The 20159-nt window shown below is 46.9% G+C and overlaps 1 protein-coding gene across 4 annotated transcripts in view; it reads right to left on the minus strand.

Annotated features, from left to right (window-relative positions):
* Positions 1 to 9191, minus strand: part of PLXNA3 (plexin A3) — a 96838-nt gene extending 87647 nt beyond the window's left edge. Inside the window, exons 1-5 of one of the 4 annotated variants that reach the window (XM_070741331.1) lie at positions 9103 to 9191; positions 7833 to 7977; positions 5747 to 5803; positions 2514 to 3743; positions 2011 to 2193 (exon numbers count right to left, since the gene is read on the minus strand). In XM_070741331.1, the coding sequence (XP_070597432.1) occupies positions 2011 to 2193; positions 2514 to 3686 (1356 nt within the window). In that variant the 5' untranslated portion in view covers positions 3687 to 3743; positions 5747 to 5803; positions 7833 to 7977; positions 9103 to 9191. Of the gene's footprint in view, positions 1 to 2010; positions 2194 to 2513; positions 3744 to 5746; positions 5804 to 7832; positions 7978 to 8982; positions 9029 to 9102 lie in introns of those variants that run through there. The other 3 variants (XM_070741335.1, XM_070741333.1, XM_070741332.1) reach the window with 3 other exon arrangements.
* Positions 9192 to 20159: the final 10968 nt, after the last annotated feature.

Below are 20159 nucleotides of genomic sequence, written 5' to 3' on the forward strand. Positions count from 1 at the left end.
CTACAGCTTCTGGAAGGAGTAGCACACCAGCTGGGAATTGTATCCCCAGTGTATCAAGAAGGCACCACATCAGACACACCTAGTTTACACTCACTGGCAGAAACTCAGGCTTATTTGGAGACTTAGGGTTAAGGCTGGAATTTTTAGTAAACAATGTTGTGACATAGCAGCTCAGTGGTTAAGCCACTGGGTTTATCAGCTGGAAAGCTGGCAGACCAGGTGTGAGACCCGAGCGCCCCCAATGGGGTGAGCTCCTGCCCTTGCCCTAGTTCCTCCCAACCTAGTAGTTTAAAAGCATGCAAACGTGCATAGATAAATAGGTACCAATTCAGTGGGGAAGAAACAGCGCGCTGCTGACCACATGACCATGTCTTCACACAATGCTGGCTCAATGGCCTTGAAAATGAAATGGGTACCACTCCCTATAGTTGGCATTGACCAGCAGAGTAAAATCTGCAGGGATTCCTTTACCTTCTGTATGCAAAGTACTGTATGTGCTCGGTCATTGTAGCCTTTGTGGAGGATTATAAGGGAGAGGAGAAAAAACATCCATATGCTGACATATGTGTGTTTTAGCAGGAAAATAAAATTTGATCCAATTGCTTCTTTAAAGAATATAATTCCCAAGGACACCTCCATCTGTCCATCCATTACCCGGCGGGGGGATGACTTTTGACCCCCTCAGAGAGAGTCCACAACTTGGGCGTCCTCCTCGATCTACAGCTGACTTTAGAACACCATCTTTTGGCTATGGCGAGGGGGGTGTTTGCCCAGTTCCACCTGGTGCACCAGTTGCAGGCCTATTTGGACAGGGAGTCTCTGCTCACGGTCAATCGTGCCCTCATCACCTTGAGCTTCAACTACTACAATGCTCTCTACATGGGGCTACCTTTGAAGAGCGTTCGGAAACTTCAAGTAATCCAGAAGGCAACTGCGCGAGCAGTTATGGGCCTTCTAAGGCATACCCATATTTCTCAGCACTCCACGGACTGCATTGGCTGCCAATTGGTTTCCAGACGCAAAGTGTTGATTATGACCTATAAAGCCCTACATGGCATCGGACCAGATTACTTGCGGGACCTCCTTCTGCTGCATGAGTCCCAGCGACCGCTTAGGTCCCACAGAGTCAGCCTTCTCCAGGGCTCGTCAACTAGACAATGTTGCTTGGCGGGACCTAGGGGAAGAGCCTTCTCTGTAGGGGTCCTGGCCATGTGGAATCAGCTTCCTCCTGAGAGTCGTACTGCCCCCCACCCTCCTTGCTTTCCATAATAGTCTAAAGACTCATCTGTGCCTCCAAGCTTGGGACCATTAGACCGTAGCCCCTGGCTGACGATCGTAGGAATGTTTTGCTGTGCGAATGGGAATGAGTGATTTTAAATGTTAGCAGGAGTTTTAAAGACATTATAACTATATTAATTGGATTTTTGGATATGTATACTGTATACTGTTTTTGATATGTTGTGAGCCACCCTGACTCCTTGGAGAGGGGCGGCATATAAATCCAATAAATAAATAATACTACTCAGCCCACCCCACTATTACTAGTAATAAATAAATGGTCTTGCAGACAGGTAAGAGGGCTCCGTTGCTGCTAGGTTTCTTTACTCGTTTTTCTCTCAGAGCACAGACAGGGATGATGTAGCCTGAGACAGAGCCTTGTCACCAGCTGGGAACAAACCACACGGTTCTTTACTTCTGCTGGGAGGTAAATAGAAACACTGGGGGAATGAAAGCCCTTGGACACCTGTATACGTTCAGCCCTTAGTCATCATCATCATCCTCCCACTGATTCTTTTCAGGCTCTGCCCAGTGAAGGGCTGCCAAAAATTTTACTACCACACTGTGGCCATGGCTTAGGCATTTTCTTTCAACACCTTTCAGTGCAAATTGGGTGTTCAGGGGTGGAGCTCCATTTTCGCTACCCAACTGCGTTCCCCCCCCCGTCCAGGCAGTAGCCCACCCCTGGCTCTACCCCAAACCCTTTCCCAGGCACCCAGAAGAACACCTGACCTTCTTCAGGTTGCCAGCACGGGTTCCAATGAAGACGACCGAATGGCCACGATAGGTATAAGCAGCAACACTGGCCATGCCCTCAGTCTGTTCCTGGAGCAGCGGGCGTCCCTCAATGACCTGCAGTCCTCCGAGGGGCTGGTTCAGTACCAACCCACAGAAATTGCCATTGATCTGCATGGGCTAGAAAGACGGGGGGGAGGAGGGGGACACGAGGGAATGAGTAACTTTTAAGTACACAGTGTCATCCAACAAGCCCCCTCTCTGTGTATATATTACTCAGATACCTGTGCACCAGTTATCAAAGTATGTCATTAACCATAAGGGCCCAAACAAAAGTTCCCAGGTTTGAGCTGCAGTCTTGGGATAAGATAAGAGCCAAGAGAAAAGAAAAAGAAAAGCAATTTTCAAGGGCCGGGATTCTTATTTTAGAAAGGAATGGAAACGGGGCAATTATCAGGTAGGAAATGAGGAAGCAGAGGCGGCTTGATAAGTGTAAATACCGTGTTGATGCAGGGCAACTCTTTGTTGAGAAGCCACGGCAGAGAGAGCCGCCCTTCGCCACGGTAGCACGACTGGATGCGCTCACGGATGCGTTGGTTGACTTCGTCCAGGGTGAAAAGGCAGAGCAGGCTCTCCCGGGGTGGGGCTGCCCTGTTCTTCTGGCCTTGCGAGAAGGCCGCGTAAAGCACATCTTGCCCTTCTGCGATGCCCAGCGACTCGGCCAACTGTCGGCCGGCTTTGGCCAGCTGAGCCGCCTGGACCAGGCGGTACTCCACCCCGTCCTTGGAGCAGCCCAGAGGAAATTCCACGTAAGAGTAGAACTCTGTGTCGTTGGCACACAGGCGCACAATCTTGGATGAAAAGAAGCGCTCCCCACCAGTCGTGCCGGAGCCAACGGGGCCTCCGGCAGGTTCGAGAGGCGTCTGAGCAGTGTCAAGCTGCAAAGTGAGGAAGTACACGAAACCTCCGGACACAAAGGCAGACACGTAGTAGATGTCAAAGGCAGGGTAGAGGGAGAGGGTGTCGGAAGGGACCTTGATTTGGGAAGAGACAAACTCGTCCTGATACACCAGGCTGAACATCTCTGGGCTGGTGGCGTCCGGGATCAGCCGGCGGCTGGAGAGTGTGGGGAAGTACTCCGAACGTCCCCCGATTGAGGTGCCCACAAAGAACTGACTGGGCTCTCTTAGCTGTTCCACAATCACACCCACCATGGCGTCCGGTTCACGGCCCCCTGAAAGGTAGTGCTCTTTGCGCTGGTGAGGCTCCCCTAGTTTGGCCAAGTCCTCCAACCGCAACAGCTGACACACTCCCTGCCAAACGCTGCCACAGGCCACGAGGCGGTTGCCAGCATAGTCAATCAGGAGCAGCTTGTTGACGTTGTCGGCAGGGGACAGCCGGTGGGCACAGAGCCGGACGCCCGGGGGAGGGTAGCATCTGGGGTCGTCCGGCACTGGCCCCGTGGTGTGAGCCCGTAGCTGGGTCAGGTTGGCTGAGAGCTTGTAGATGCGGTTGACGGCACCCAAGTAGACTTCCCCGGTCTCATGGTGCACAGCCAGGTGGGTAAGGTCCATGTCCGGGACCGTGAAGACAACACGGGTTCCCCAAACAGGGGGTGGCCAGGAGAGCAGCTCACCAGCTACGAGGGTGACAGGAAGGAGCAGCCACCACATGATCACTGGGGAGTGGCCTGGGGTCAGGCAGGGCCAGGCACAGGCCTATCATTCAGCCTGCAAGGGAGACAGAGATTAAGGTCCAGCTTCTTTCTTTCTTTCTTTCTTTCTTTCTTTCCTTCCATCCTTCCACCCATCCATCCATCCTTTTATCTATCTATCTATCTATCTGTCTGTCTGTCTGTCTGTCTGTCTGTCTGTCTATCATCTATCTATCCATCCATCCTTCCTTCCTTCCATCCATCCATCCATCCATCTATCATCTGTCTGTCTGTCTGTCTATCTATCATCTATCTATCTCTATCCATCCATCCATCCATCCATCCATCCATCCATCCATCCATCCATCCATCCATTCATCCATCTATCTATCTAGACTATGCTGCCCAATCCAACAGGTACTCAGTGCAGCTTACAACAACAATGATAAAACACAATGTGAAAAGTCAAATATAAATAGTAAAAATAATAAAAATTCCATTATACTGAAAGTTAATAAACAATTAATAAACCCTAACAAACAATCCTCAGTGACACCAGCTCAGTGTCATGTCACCATTTTACAAGGACTCATCCCACCAATCTGAGACTCCTCTGAAGAGTTGCGTGCCCCAAGAGTTTCTGAAGGCATCATGGCAGCCCCATAAACTTAAGCTAAGGAGCCCAATTTCTCCAAAGGAACAGGCACTGCCTCAAAAAAAATGCCCCTCCTTTTCTTGTCCTATACAGCACCTGTTTCCAGCTACTCACTAGATCAGTTGTTCTCAACCTGGGGGTCAGGACCCCTTTGACCATTTCACAGGGGTCGCCTAAGAACAAGGGAAAAGACAAATTTCCCCTGGTGTTAGGGACTAAAGCTTCTCTTCTGGCGCCTTGGAACATAGTTTTAGCATCTGACCAATCAGGCCTTTACAGTGGGGGTGTCCCTCTGACCTTCCTGCCAATCAGCTTAAAGCTCTGTTGGGAGAATTGGCGCTAGACTTATGGTTGGAGGTCACCACAACATGAGGAACTGCATTAAGGGTTCGCAGCATTAGAAAGGTTGAGAACCACTGCGACTAGAACCTACCAATATCGGCATGAAGCAACACCTGCAGGAGTGAGAAGGAAAACCAGTGCTGCATTCCTCCTGCACATACCTGCAACAACTCAGAAAAGCCCAACCCAGCAATGGCACCTGTCATGCCAAAGGGGCAAAGACTGCACACCTGAGCAGCTGTTTCCTTCTCAGAACTACAAATATGCACATGCAGAGTCCCAATTACAAGCCCTCCAATGCCGTGGCTTCTCAGTATACACATCGGAGGGGGGGGCTTCATTTAAATATATGAAGTAGGGGGAACCTTCTTGTGCAGCACAGTTATGCATTTATACCCATGGCCCACAATTATTATTACGTGCACCATGATTTGCAGCAGCATAATTGCAGATTCCTCACATTCTATCAGTTCATGTTGCAACAGGTTGGGACCCACTTTAAATGCCATGCATGTACATAGGCAGATGTGCATGGTCACAATGGAGATGGGGATGGTGTTGCCTTCAGTTCTTTACAATGAGACTTCATAGAACTATTCAGCTAAACAGCTCCGTTGCTTAATGGGTTCCATCAGCAAGGGAAAATTTTGCATGTGTGAATGAACCATTAGAAAAATGCCACATTTTCCTATCCACTCCAACAATACTTTCCACTAAATTAGTTTTATTCATACAGCTAGATAGTTAAATAATGTGAAATCAAGCAAGGTGCATGCTAATAGCCTTCACAATCTCTTTATGCCACTCACGATATTTTCTTTCCCCCATTTCTCTTCTCACCTTTCTCAGTATTACACCCTCTCCACAAACACTTGGAAAGAAACCTTTCCTCACTTAGTGTGGACAAATTCACACTTTTAAAATTTCAGCTGCATTAATTCACAATACACTTTGTCCTCAGATTTACAAAGACGACTGAATCTGATTGTGAATATTGAAAGTAACAGGAACGGGCTCAGGAGAAAGAGAACCGCAGGAGTGCATTTCTACAAATTGGTAATTAAAGTAGAGTATGTACTTACAGCTTATAGGAACCAGCAAACAGGCAGTTGTAGCTCAGAATCTATCCACCCGAAGCCCTATCAAAAGTTAAGTTCATGAAGTAAATATCATGCATACCTTCACATTAAAAAAAGGTTTTCACAAAAATCAAGAAAGATAGCAATATCCTGCTTTCATATTCTTTTTCTCTAAATTCAATACCCTAAGCCAAGTATTCTCCTGGACCACTGAACAAAATTTTGGAAAATGGGGAGAATATGAACAGCCCGTTCTTTACGTTTTCATTTAAAGTTTGTTTCTCATTTAAAGTTTAGCTTCAAAAAGCTGTTTCTAAAAGCTTTTAAAAACTGTGCACAAATCCAAAAATAAATATTTATTCTTTTTTTTTTACTCCAATGAATTTCTATTAATAGCTCTTAGAATAAATTTCGTGGAAATTTAGATTTCACTAAAGAAAGTGCTTCTTGTTCTACCTTCAGAAAGTTCTTTAGTGAATATATCTGAGTACCAACATTTTTGTGTTGGGGTTCTTTATGCCAAATTGATATTAGCACAGCAAATGTGGACTGAAAATAATAGATGCACTTGAGATATCTTTGTTACAGTCTATTTTCTGAATTTTAGTAGCCATTTCACTTCAATGACCCAATTTTCAGCCAACAATCTAGTGCATGTGGAAAGGCAAGAATTAAGGCAATGAGTGGACTTCTGCCTGTAAACAATGGGGTGGGGAACAATGAGGCAGGGGCTCTCTCTCCTTGGACTATCAATTGTCTATGGACCAGACAAAGAATTCATGCTCTAAAACCAAGAAGTATTTTGTACTTCACATAGTTTTGTAAAGGAGTTTCAAAAGTTTCAGAAGTAGGTCAGCCACGCAAACATGCTTTTGTGTACTACCAAGATTGTGTGCTACCCCCCCCCCCAACTCATTCAGTAAAGAGGGGAAGAAGTCAGATGAGGATAGGCCTCTCTGCTTTGCCTACTCTAATTGGTAGATCACCATCTCTGGTCACCTTAAATCTAGTTTTCTTATCCCAAATCATCAAATTTTATCCATATCTCAGGGGTTGCCATAAAGGAGAGGGAGTCAAACTATTATCCAAAGCACCTGAAGGTAGAACAAGAAGCAAAGCATGGAAAACTAAAGAAGGAGTGAAGCAATTTAGAACTAAGGAGGAATTTCCTGACAGTTGGAACAATTAATCAGCGGAACAGCTTGCCTCCAGAAGTTGTGAATGCTCCAACACTGGAAGTTTTTAAGATGATGTTGGATAACCCTTTGCCTGAAGTAGTGCAGGGTTTCCTGCTTAAGCAGGGGGTTGGACTAGAAGACCTCCCTTCCAACTCTGCTGTTGTTGTTGTTATATAAATCAAGAATACTATGGGATCTTCCACAGGAGCATACCAGTCACTATGGTTGAGCTATAGACCAAATTTGGAGATAAGAGTTTGAAGTTACTTTGGAAGGATCCATTGTGAGGTTTCTCCACAATATTCAAACATGCACATAAAACAAACAAAATCCATTGCCACTTAGACTGCAATACTGTACACAGACACAGAATATCCCCTCTTGCTGCAAATACATTCATACCTACAGTACCCTCTGTTGCATTTCAATCGAATCCAATCATTGACCCTGGTTTCTTACAACAGATGCTAATAAATAACCATGTAAGATTACACTAGAACCTTAGTCTAAAGTTCAACACTTTGCCTTCAGATTAATCCAATCCATATATACAAATTTCCCTTTTCATTCAGCGAAAGGGCTCTGCTACCTGTGGCCACTTAGAAAGAATTCCTTAAAAGTAGAAATCACTACTCAGAATATAAATTCTCCAATACACTACTGAAATCAAGCTTCTCTATTATCCACCTTGCAGTAAAATCCTCCCATCAAAATGTATCATATTTTCCTCTCCTTACCAGAGAGGCCTGGAAAAAAAGCATAACTAAACCTTGGGTAGAGGAGCAGCCATAGCCATCTCCCTCCAGCCCCCAAGAATGGATACCTTAGAATCCCAAATTCATTCGCAAGCGTGAAACCTTGGAAAAATCAAGATCCACCCATTTTTTCTGTCGATAGGGAAGGAGACCCACCTGTTAACCCATGCCTTTCCCAGCGGTCCAGACCAGGCAACCTGTGTCACAACAGAATGTGCAAGCAGGGCTCCTTCTGGGATGAAAGTGATCTCTTTGAATTTGCCAGCCTGTAAAATGGGGATAATTTCATTTGACCCACGGCCTTAAAAAAAAAGAAAATTAAAATTAAAAAAGCACTCCCAGCAATATATTGTTGTAGATTAATAATTATTTTCTCCCAAGAAGGCATCCTCAATCCAGTCGAGACAATTCTCACCTAGGGGATCCCTTCTCTTGAAATGGGGGAGGAAATCCCCTTCTCTCAATGGAACAGCACTGGTGATGTTGGCTGCCACGGTGTAAGTTACACTTAAGATTAAGGCATGTGCAATTTTGGATTAAATGGGTTTGGGAGTTCCACAAAAGAATGGGGGTGGGGGTTTAAGCAGAGATCCTCTTCTTTTCCTACAAAAAGCACTGGATACAGAAACAACTTAACCGACTTGACCAATCTCAGGAAAACCACAAGATGAAGGGGTTGGGAAGGGCGATGCATATTATCGAGCGAGCAAAGCCCCCCACCACAGAATCAACCCCAGCTGGAGGCTGATGGGCGTTAGCCAGCCTCCTCCACCCCTCTCCTTGGGCTCAAAGCAGAAGAAGGAACCGAGGCTTTGTAGGGAGGGGAAGGCAAAGCTCTCCCCACCACCATTCCCATCACCACCACCACCTCGCCCTGACCCAAAACGCCAGCCGCCTTATTTTTTGCATCCTCACACCCATCTTCCCTTACCTGTTCGTCTCGCCGCCCTGACGTCCCCCCTCCCCACGCCCCCACCCCCGCGGCCCCGTTTCCTTCCTGTGGCGGCCGCACGCTTGCAAGAAGCGCCTCTTTCCTCAGGCAGACCTAGAGATTTTTCTCGGAATGGGAGCGACAGCGAATGAGGGGGAAATGGGGAGGGAGAACCGTGCGACCCCCCCCCGCCCCTCCTCCCCGAGCACAGGGGCAAGAGAGGAGGCGTCTGCTCTCCCCACAGAGACGGTGGCGGGCTCTCTCGCTCGCTCTCTCGCCCGCTCTCTCTCTCTCTCCCCCCCGGCCCTGTTTTCTCAAGCGGGGACGGGAAAGACCCGCCCCGCCTCGTTGGAGAGACCCCCGCACCGCTTTTACCGCGTCTGCTCGGGAAGGGAGAAGGGGAGGGCTTCGTTCCCCTCGCTCCGAGTCTTTCCAGCACAGACACACACCCCGCCCCGTTGGCTCGGCGAGTCGCGCGAATCCGGATTCTCTAACCTGCCGCCGGTTCCACGCCCGCCCCGTCAAGAAAGACACCCGGCCGCCTCCGAGCCGCCGCGGTCGCTCGGCGTCTGAGCCCGTCCCGACCGGTCTGGACCCTTTAAATGTGGGCGGAACCACTGGAGGTGGGCAAGGGGGGAGGCGAAAGAATCCGAGATGGGCTGTGGGAGCCCCTCTTCTCTCTCTCCGCTTACCCCGGTGGGTTTCTCTTTCTTAGCTGTCCGGGGCTGAGCCTCCACCCGCCCCCTCGGTTAAAGGCAGGGGACACCCCCCTCTGTCTCTCTCTTCTGCCCCCCCTCCGGACCCCGAAGTGGTATTGCCCGTGCGTTCATTCATTCAGCCCAGACCCTCGAGCTGGAAGCCAGTGGGAGAGTCGGCGGGTCAGGAGCCGGGTGCCTTCAAAACGTAGGCTCGAGCTGTGTGCTCTGTGCTTGAAAGAGCCGCGGAGGAAAGGCAGCCTGGACCCGGGAGACGCCTGGAAAATGTGCGAGGCCACTGGGCTGAACTCTGTCTAGGTGTTTGTGTGTGTGTGCGGGGCTCCATGGAGCTCTCCCATTTGTTTTTATTCAGAGCTGGATTCGGGCTTCAAGAGGAAGCCTTCAGCTGTAGCTGTACGGAAGGAGACGAAGCGCGCTTGCCCAACCGGAGCATTAAATTTTTAGCTGCTAAATATATCTATATATATTTATTGTAAATATATATGCATATATATGCTAAATATATAGCATATATATATAGCGCGCACACACACGTACACACACACACATATATTATTTATTTATTCGGGGGTTTTTATGCCGCCCTTCTCCTTAGACTCGGGGCGGCTTACAACATGTTAGCAATAGCACTTTTTAACAGAGGCAGCCTATTGCCCCCACAATCCGGGTCCTCATTTATACCCCCATCGGAATATATGCCGCTCTGGTTTGAACCAGCTCATTTATTGGGAAGGAAGGCGCGCCTGAGAAAAAGAGTTGGAAGGTCCAAACCTCGGGAAAGAAAGAAAAAACAACGGAAGAAGGTTGGAGGAGAGCGGTGGGTTTGCCCCCTCAGTTGATCCTTTCCTTATTGACACCCTTTTCCATCCCCATCCTACCTAGTATCTTCGGCCGTCAGGACACCGACGTTGTGCGGAAGGCGCCCCCTGGGGGCGAAAGCGGAGAACTGCCGCTTTCTTAAAGACACTAGTTGCACGGTGGGGTGTGTAAACGGGAGCGCGTACGCGGTGGCGCCTCCTAGTAGCTCCCCCCCCCCTCCCCGCCAGTCTTTTCGTCACTCGGGCACCTCGTGGCCTTTTTCCCCGCCGCGGAGCCCTGGTGCCTTCTCTCCCGCCCTCCCCGCCCGCCCCCCTGGCTAGGCGGCCGCCGCTGTTGGTGTACCATCCAGGGCACGTTGTCATGGCAGCGGGAGCCAAGAGATGAGGGATGATGGACACCCCACGGGTGGCGCGGGGGGGGAGAGGCAGAGCACGCCTGGCGATGGAGAGATCGGGGACGGACCACGGAGTGAAGAAAGGCGGCGTGTAGACCGGTCGCCGCGGAGGAGCGGCCCAGGCGCTCCGTTTTCCAGTGGACACACACGCGTGCACACGCGTTCCCTCCCATCCCAGCTCTGTCCGGTCTAGCACCCCTTCCGCCCGCCCTTCTCTCTCTCTCTCCTCTTAGCATCCATTCGCTCACGATGAGTCATAAACCGCGGGGGCTCACAGGAGGGGCTCTACTGGTGTTCCGATTCAGAAGGGGGTGGGCAGAGGACCCGGTTCAACCCAACCCAACCTGGGATGGGATCCAGAAAAGAGAAGAGAACGGATGGATGGAGCGTGATGGGGGTGATGGGGAAAGAGGTTGGCTTGGATGCTGCCTGGCATCGCAAACCCCCAGAAACCGCTGAAACTCAACACTCCCTTAGGCCTCTAATGGGAACCAGATGCCACTGCGCTAGCGCTACCGAGCTTGGCAAGGCCCACGTGCGCCGGAGTGTGTTAGGCGGCAGGAGCCAGCGAGGGGGATGCGGGTGTGACTCCACGCTTAAAAACAAAACGGGGAGAGATAGTAGAAGACAGACCAGCCAAGCTAAAGTCATTTCCCCCCCTCCCGTTTATAGTGCATAAGTGCACCACTTTGTGCTTATGCACTATAAGTATGTAGCGTGTGTATGTATATAAGTAAAGTGTGCACTGTAAGTATGCACATATGTAAGTATGCACTATATGTGTGCACAGTGGGCGTGCATAAGCGCACCACTATGCCTACCATCCCTGTCCTACTGTCCTATTGTCCTCTTTTATCATTACTTTTTACTTATGTTTGTACAAACTACTATACTGCTCAAAAAAAAAATAAAGGGAACACTCAAAGAACACATCCTAGATATGAATGAATGAAATATTCTCATTGAATGTATTTCATTTGCACAACTATTCCATTTGCACAACAGCATGTGAAATTGTCAATCAGGGTTGCTTCCTAAGTGTACAGTTTGATTTCACAGAAGTTTGATTTACTTGGGAGTTATATTCTGTTTTTTAAGTGTTCCCTTTATTTTTTTGAGCAGTGTACTATCCTATACATGCTTGACAAATAAAGAAATAAAATAAAATAAATAAATAAATAGTGCCCTGTACAGGGAAGGGAGGTCAGATTAGGTAGTTGTGAGTAGAGGGGTCAGGATTTAATTCAGACTCAAGCAGTTCTAGGAACTTTTTTTCCACCGAAGGGTCAGCGAGGGAAAATTAAATGCATCATTCATGGAGAGGTTTCCCTTGAACATATGGGCAGCACATTCCTTTGGGCTGTTCTGTAGCACCTGATAGTAGCAGTTGCTACCGACACAAATTGGCAACAAGGTCGAAGTTTGAGCTATTAAATTTGTATGTATGTATGAATCTAATGTATGTATGTATGTATGTATCTAATTTAAAAACGGTTCTATTTTACAGAACGCCATTCAACAATATATGAAGCAGATTACTTCAACCAAAAGGAGTTGATAAGGGAAAATGAAGTCTATGTAGCAGCAATGACAGGCCAAAAACAATCTATATAACAAAATTGGGCTGTTTCAAAATTAGTGTTTGCAAAAGAGAACTCCTCAAAGCACATGTAAACATATATTACAGCAGGATAGCACACTGCTCAAAAAAAATAAAGGGGACACTTAAAAAACAGAATATAATTTCAAGTAAATCAAACTTCTGTGAAATCAAACTGTCCACTTAGGAAGCAACACTGACAGTCAATTTTACATGTTGTTGTACAAATGGAATAGTTGTGCAAATGAAATATTCAATGAAAATATTACATCCATTCAGATCTAGGATGTGTTCTTTGAGTGTTCCCTTGAGCAGTATATTTCCCCCTATACATAAAAGAGGTTTCCTCCCCTCTTGTTTATTTTATTCTTCACGCACCACAAACATTGGAAGCATCTTCCTCAATGGTGATTTGATCTAAAGATTGTTTGTTCTGTCCCAGGCTTGGAAGCAATTTTGTCCATGATCAAAAGGTCTCGAATCCTTTCAAGCCAAGCTCAAATGCAGAGAAGACTGCATGGCACTGCAAAAGCAATATTTAGTGTAATCAGTAGCTGGAAAAAAAGGATTTTCCCTCAGAGGCCAAATTCTCCCCAAGTAGCCCTGAGAGTGGCCACGGGTTGTAAACAAGGACCACAGAATGCAAAAAGATTGCTCGACAATGAGATGGGTGGCACGCAAGTTTAATAAAAAATAAAAGAAATAGCGGTTTTCCACTTTTCATCGATCTGCCCCAAAATTCCATCTAATATCCCTGTTTACAATCCTGTTTGCAGATTTCAAGTTTCAAGTTTTATTGGATTTATATGCCGCCCCTCTCCGAAAACTCAGGGCGGCTAACAACAATCATGAACAATATACAATAAAATCCAATACTAAAAGCAAATTAAAACCCCTTAATATATAAAAACCAAACATACATACAAACATACCATGTATACAGTTGTAACGGCCTAGGGGGAGAAAAAAGTCTTAATTCCCCCATGCCTGGCGGCAGAGGTGGGTTTTAAGTAGCTTACGAAAGGCAAGGAGGGTGGGGGCAATTCTAATCTCTGGGGAGAGTTGGTTCCAGAGGGCCGGGGCCGCCACAGAGAAGGCTCTTCTCCTGGGTCCCACCAAGTGGCATTGTTTAGTTGACGGGACCCGGAGAAGACCCACTCTGTGGGACCTAACTGGCCACTGGGATTCGTGCGGCAGAAGGCGGTCCCTGAGGTAATCTGGTCCGGTGCCATGAAGGGCTTTCAAAGTCATAACCAACACTTTGAATTGTGACCGGAAACTGATCGGCAACCAATGCAGACTGCGGAGTGTTGGTGTGACATGGGCATATTTAGGGAAGCCCATGATTGCTCTCGCAGCTGCATTCTGCACGATCTGAAGTTTCCGAACACTTTTCAAAGGTAGCCCCATTCCACTGTGTATGTCTACCAGTAACAGGATAACTTTTTAGGGTTGAACTGTGGAGTCCTTGGTACTCTCTGAGCTTAGTTGTCTGTTTATAAATGTTTCACTACCTGATTAGGTAACATCATCAGGGCTACTGAGTATGGAGTCATCAAGGAGAAATCCAACCCCCACCCCACCTTTACTGGCAGCTACTGTAAACAGGGCTTAAGCCCCACACTCCCTAGCACTGCTGATGTTGCCTAATTGGTTAATGAAACTTTTTCAAGCAACAGCAGAGCTCAGAAAACATCAAGGACTTAAAAATCCAGGGAAATGGATGATATGTCCCAAAAGCTTATCCCAGAATAGGATCCCACAAGATTCTTACCATCTGACATGAGGATTCACAGGATAGAATACAGAAGATTCGCACCCTGATTTTTCCCAATACAGTACTGCAAATAATGCCAAATATTTTTCTAGGAGAAATTCAGTTACATTGGACTTTCAATCATCCTGCATTTTGTTTTTACTTCACTGGAATGTAAATCCTGGAGATAACAGTCTGACCTTTGGAGCAGAATAATCCCTCCAATTTGGGATTTCCTGGTAGCCTCCGATGCAAATTACCGGGTTTCATAGTAACAGCAATAGCACTTAAGAATTATATACCGCTTCACACACCCCTCTAAGCAGTTTATAGAGTCAGCCTATTGTCCCCAATAAGTCATTTTTACCCATCTGGGAAGATGGAAGCCTGAGTCGACCATGACTTGGCTTCTCTCTATAAAAGTTAGCAAAGTTCCATTTCATCCAGTATTACTCTTCTTGCTTTCATTTAAAAGTAAAACGCTCATTAGGTGTTCAGGATTGATGGGATTTGTGATATATTATTTCAGGTAGTGCTGCTTGTTCTAGCCTTGCCATACGTTTCTTATTTTTGAGAGCATTCTTTATTTAGTAATCGTACATTTTCATACAAAATAAGAAACAGGTGGCTAGAATAATATGTTTTTCCCAACAGACAGATCCATAACTTCATCTCCATTCCAATAATAGAGGCCTACAGCTTCTATATTAAGGAGAGAACATTGTCACCGCCCAATCTTCCCTCTGCCACCCAAATGATGTTAGATCAAATCTCCATTTGTGGCCCTTTAAATCCCAAAGTGGGTGGGGGGAAGAAAATGGAGATGATGATGATGATGATGATGATGATGATGATGATTATTATTATTATTATTATTATTATTAATTAGATTTGTATGCCGCCCTTCTCCAAAGACTCGGGGCAGCTCACAAGATACAATGTAAACAATGCAAATAACAAATCTAATTAATTAAAAAATACAAACTAAAATCCCAAGGTATTAAAATTAGTCAGTCAATTCATTCACAACTACACATCTCATTTAGTAAATAAGGGGTGGGGCTTGATCTAATTGCCCCATGCCTGGTGACATAAGTGAGTCTTACAACTCTTGCAAAAGTTGAGGAGGGTGGGGGCAGTGCAAATCTCCGGGGGGAGCTGATTCCAGAGGGCCGAGGCCACCACAGAGAAGGGTCTTCCCCTAGGCCCTGCCAAATGACAGTCTGGCCAACGGGACCCGGAGAAGGCCAACTCTGTGGGACCTAACTGGCCACTGGGATTCATGCAGCAGAAGGCGGTCCCGTAAGTAATCTAGATATCGAGTGTGTTCCAGAAGTATAATTCCCATTCATCCATTGTAAGAGAAACAATGGAATGTGTCAGGATGTACACACACAAAGCTAGAAGGCAGAAATGTCAATTGGAAGGCTAAAAATTAATGGCTTTACAGGAGGTCACATCTCTGACATTTTTGATAGAAACCGGAATCCAACCCTATATGGATGGCGTAGATTTCCGAACCATGCTTTAGATTTCCAGAATCTTCCGGTTTGCATAACGCGCTGTGAAACTGCTGGCTAATACAGTATTAATTTCCAGCGTTCATCGGCTGCAGCAAAACCAATAAACAATCTCGAGGCAAAGGCCAGCACATTTATTATGGTGCATGATTTCATGAACTGTAGCCCAGTTCGTCAGACACACGGGGCATTGTTAATCTGTCAGCAAAATATTCCACGCATCCAATGAAGCAGGCTACAAAACTGGCCAGGGAGACCCGTGAGGCCATGCATTGTTCCTGGTCTCGAAGAGGCTGCAATTGGGGTTTGCTAAGTTTTCCTGTTTACAAGAGAACCCACAAAGAACTGGAGGCCGGAGTGATGGGTGACTGCAATATTCCTGGGTGTAGGTGCACAATGGAGTGCATGCCGTCAGTGTGGGTACACAACAGGTGTACTGCTTTGCCTGAATGTATGCAAAATCTCCTAAGACAGTGATGGCAAATCTTTTTTCCCTCGGGTGCCGAAAGAGCATGCACGCATGCTATCGCGCATGTGTGAGTGCCCACACCGTAATTCAATGCCTGTGGAGGGCAAAAACAGATTTTCCCACCCCCCAGAGGCTCTCTGGACGCCCGGAAATGGCCTGTTTCCCATTTTCTAGTGTGCCCAGTATGCTCGTGTCTTGCCCTCCCCAGGCTCCAAAGCAGCGGTCCCCAAACTACGGCCTGTTCTGTCGGGCTCTCTGGTAGAATCCTCCCAAAAATTCACAGGTACAAATTTCAGACACACACGTTTGAAAATTCAAAACAATGTTCTTTATAATGAAAATTCCCTTAACCTAAGCCCTCTTTTGGTATAGCAAAGAGCACTGTCTCCAAACAAACTGGTAATTTGTACAAGTCCCTTATCAGTTCTGTGATACTTAGCTTGCAGCTGTGAGGCAATTCACAGTCCTTCTTCTTTCACAAAGTGAAACACACTTTGCCCTGGTTTAGTTTCAAAGCGGGGAAAAATCAGCACACAAAAGGTCAAAGTCAGTTAAGCAGTCACGAAACACAATGATCAGATAATCCTCCACAATGGCCAAACCCACAGGCTGCTATTTATAGCAGCCTCACTAATTACCACAGCCCCACCCAACCACAGGTGGCCTCATTTTCTTTGATAATAATCTCTCAGTTGTTGTTGCCTATGCTTCCCTCTCAGCATACGTGGCTGTATCATTAACTCTTGTTCTGAATCCAAGGAGGAGCTAGATAATTGATCTCCTTCTGAGCTGTCTGCCCCACTCTCCTCCTCCCTGTCACTCATGTCTTCTTGGTCAGAGGAGCCTTCATCAGCAGATTCCACCAGGGGCAAAACAGGCCTGCAGCATGTGGATGTCTCCCCCACATCCACAGTCCTTGGGGCAGGAGCTGGGCCAGAGCTAACCACAACACGGCCCATGGGCCGCATGCGGCCTGCTGAGGCCATTTATCTGGCCCGTGGGTGAGTGACAGCACACCAGATTTTACACCTCCTTCCAGTGCCACTAACAGTCCGTTGCTGGGAGGCGGGGACCACGGCAGTCGGGAGATTGCTGTTGGGGCAGCAGGGGCCCACTGATGTCAAGCCCTGCGCTTTTCAAATGTGCTGCTTCCCCGGGCAGCCAGCTTTGCTCACCGGCAGTGAGCTTGACATCAGCGGGCCCCTGCTGCCCCAACAGCAACCCCCTGACTGCCGTGCTTGCCTAGTGCCACGGGGCCAGGGAGGTGGCCACTTGCAAGCCCCTTGCCTCCACCACCTCCTCTTCCACCGCCCCACTGCTTGAGCCTGTGCTGTTGGAAGATCCGGTGTCGCTTTTGCTAAAGGTAGGCCAAAAAAAAGAGAGAGGGGGAAGGAAGGAAGAGGGAGAAAGAAAGGGGGAGAAAGAGAGGGAGAGAGAAAGGGAGGGAGGCTGGCTGTGGGTGGGTTGGCTTTGAGGGAAGCAGTGGCAGTAGTGATGGCAGCAACGGCCGGAGGTGGCGGAGGTGGGGCACCGAGGAAGGTGCAGCAGGTTGAGGGGAGGGCTGCGGCAGTGGTTGTTTCAACATGGCACTGGCGGCGGCAAAAGGGAAAAAATGTGAGAGGGGGAAGGAATGAGAGAAAAAGGGAGGAAGAGGGAGAAATGAGAAACAAATGAGAGAGAAAAAGGGGAGAGACAGGAGAGATACCCAGAAATGAGAACAGTGGTAGAAATTTGAGGAGGGATGATTGATTATTAAATATGGATTGATTATGGAATATTGGTAAAAGGTATATTTAGGTGTTGTTTAATATTAGGATGTATTAATTTGTAAAATTGGATTAGAATGTTAGAACTATATAGAACTACATAGGTAAAATTAATGGAAAATACATATGATAAACAAGGGGTTTATGTACTGTATGATTTTATGAGTTTGCATTATGAATTTAAAATATACTTGGAAATGTAGAAGATTGATGAAAATTAATAATAGTAAATGCTGAAAATTAATTGAGCTTGGAAATATTGAATCAAATTATAGAAAAGTATAATTTATGGAAATATGTGCAGTGTGCATAGGGATTTTTTCATAGGTTTTTTAATAGTCTGGCCCTCCAACAGTCTGAGGGACAGTGAACTGGCCCCCTGTGTAAAAGGTTTGGGGACCCCTGTTCTAAAGGCTTCCCTGGAGCCAGGGGAGGGTAAAAACGCACTCCCTCACCCCCCCCAGAGGCTCTCTGGAAGCCAAAAACACCCTCCCAGAGCCTCTGTGCGAGCCAAAAATCAGCTGGCTGCCACAAATATGCACATTGGAGCTGAGCTAGGGCAACAGCTCGCGTGCCAGCAGATATGGCTTCGTATGCCACCTGTGGCACTGGTGCCCTAGGTTCGCCATCACTGTCCTAAGACATCATTCAAAGCAAATCCGCAGCCTCTGGGTAAGGAAGATAGAAATAGGCAGCTCAAACATCCGTGCGCATTTGGGGATTCCTCAAAAATAAGTGAAAACATAAGAACGTTTTATTCCCCCCCAAAGCTTATTTTAAAAAGTTGGCTGAAATATGGTAGGTGTCATATTCAGATGACATAATCTGACTTCCCCCTTAAGCAGCTTGTGGCGACCCCCCCCCCCCCATGAATTGCTTTAATACCTGCCTGTGGAGGGGCCCATTTCCCTCCTGTGCAAGTGGTGGGGAGGGAAGGGAGGGAAGGGATTAAGCTGCTACATGAGTTTCTGTAAAATCACAGCGCCATCTATTGCCCAGACAGCAGAAGGGCTACTGCAAGCCACTTTCTCTAAATCATCATCCTCTCCACAGTTTCACTCTTCTTTGTCCAGAAAAGCTCTAGCACAAAAAAATCTGATATCCAAGAGTCATGACTCTTCCCTACAGCAATTTAAAAGCAAAAAAGCAATGCTGATGACTCCTAGTTCTCCACTGGAGCCTTTTTTTTCCTGACCAAACAAATTCTGGGATAGGAGCCTTGCTGCATAGCCAACTTGAGCTTAACCACAGCAGCTAGGTTTACAAAACACATCGAACTCAAAAACTAGTTGAGCAGATTTTTAAGCTAGCGTGTTGCGCAATTCCAACTCTAATGTGCCCAGAAAGATGATCGAGTAAATCATGATTCAGTTAAATCAGTGTTTCCCAACCTTGGCCACTTGAAGATATCTGGACTTCAACTCCCAGAATTCCCCAGCCAGCATTCGCTGGCTGGAGAATTCTGGGAGTTCAAGTCCAAATATCTTCAAGTTGTCAAGGTTGGGAAACACTGCAATAGAGCACTAAGAAAATATTTAATGTAACATGGTATCTTCCTGTCTGATACTCAGCTAGCAATGCAAGAACAGCTTTGGCAATGAAGAACAATCTTAATGGCCAACTGCTAAGGTAAAGGATCCCCTGCACATGAGTGTTAATCGTTTCTGGCTCTAGGGGATGGTGCTCATCTCCATTTCTAAGCTGAAGAGCCATCGCTGTCTGGAGACATCACAGTGGTCATGTGGCCAGCATGACTAAACGCCGAAAGCACATGCACCGCTGTTACCTTCCTACCAAGGTGGTCCCTATTTTTCTACTTGCATTTTTTTTTTAACATGCTTTCGAACTGTTAGATTGGCAGAAGCTGGGACAAGTAACAGGAGCTCACTCTGTTGCGCAGCACTAGGGATTCGAACCGCTGAACTTCTGACATTTCTGATTGACAAATTCAGTGTCTTAGCCACTGAGTCACCACGTCCTACCTTGCTTAAAAGCATTCGCTGGCTGGGGAATTCTGGGAGTTGAAGTCCAGACATCTTCAAGTGGCCAAGGTTGGGAAACACTGAGTTAAACCACTGGGAAAAATGTTGTAGGTGTCAAGCTGGTGCAGAAGTTGGTGTGGCTTGCCACACTATCTGTAGAAGGCCTGCTGCTTAATCTAATCTAATCTACTTCTATGCCGCTCAATCCCATAGGACTCGGGGCGGCTTACAACAATTAAAACAATACAAAAGTAAAATAATAAAAAAGAAGTCGAACAATAACAGTAAATAAAACCCCATGACCCTAACAACCAATAATAATAATAATAATAATAATAATAATAATAATAATAATAATAATTTATTAGATTTGTATGTATAGCCCCCCAAAGAACAATCTACCAAACATACATGATGTTAAACTTCACGACCCCCAGGCCTGTTGACAAAGCCGGGTTTTAGCAGCTTTTTGAAAACCCAGTAGAGTGGGAGCAGTGCAAACATCAGAGGGGAGTTGGTTCCAAGGAGCG

The sequence above is a fragment of the Erythrolamprus reginae genome, chromosome 2 (assembly GCF_031021105.1).
Source record: "Erythrolamprus reginae isolate rEryReg1 chromosome 2, rEryReg1.hap1, whole genome shotgun sequence".
NCBI classification, from domain to species: Eukaryota; Metazoa; Chordata; class Lepidosauria; order Squamata; family Dipsadidae; genus Erythrolamprus; species Erythrolamprus reginae.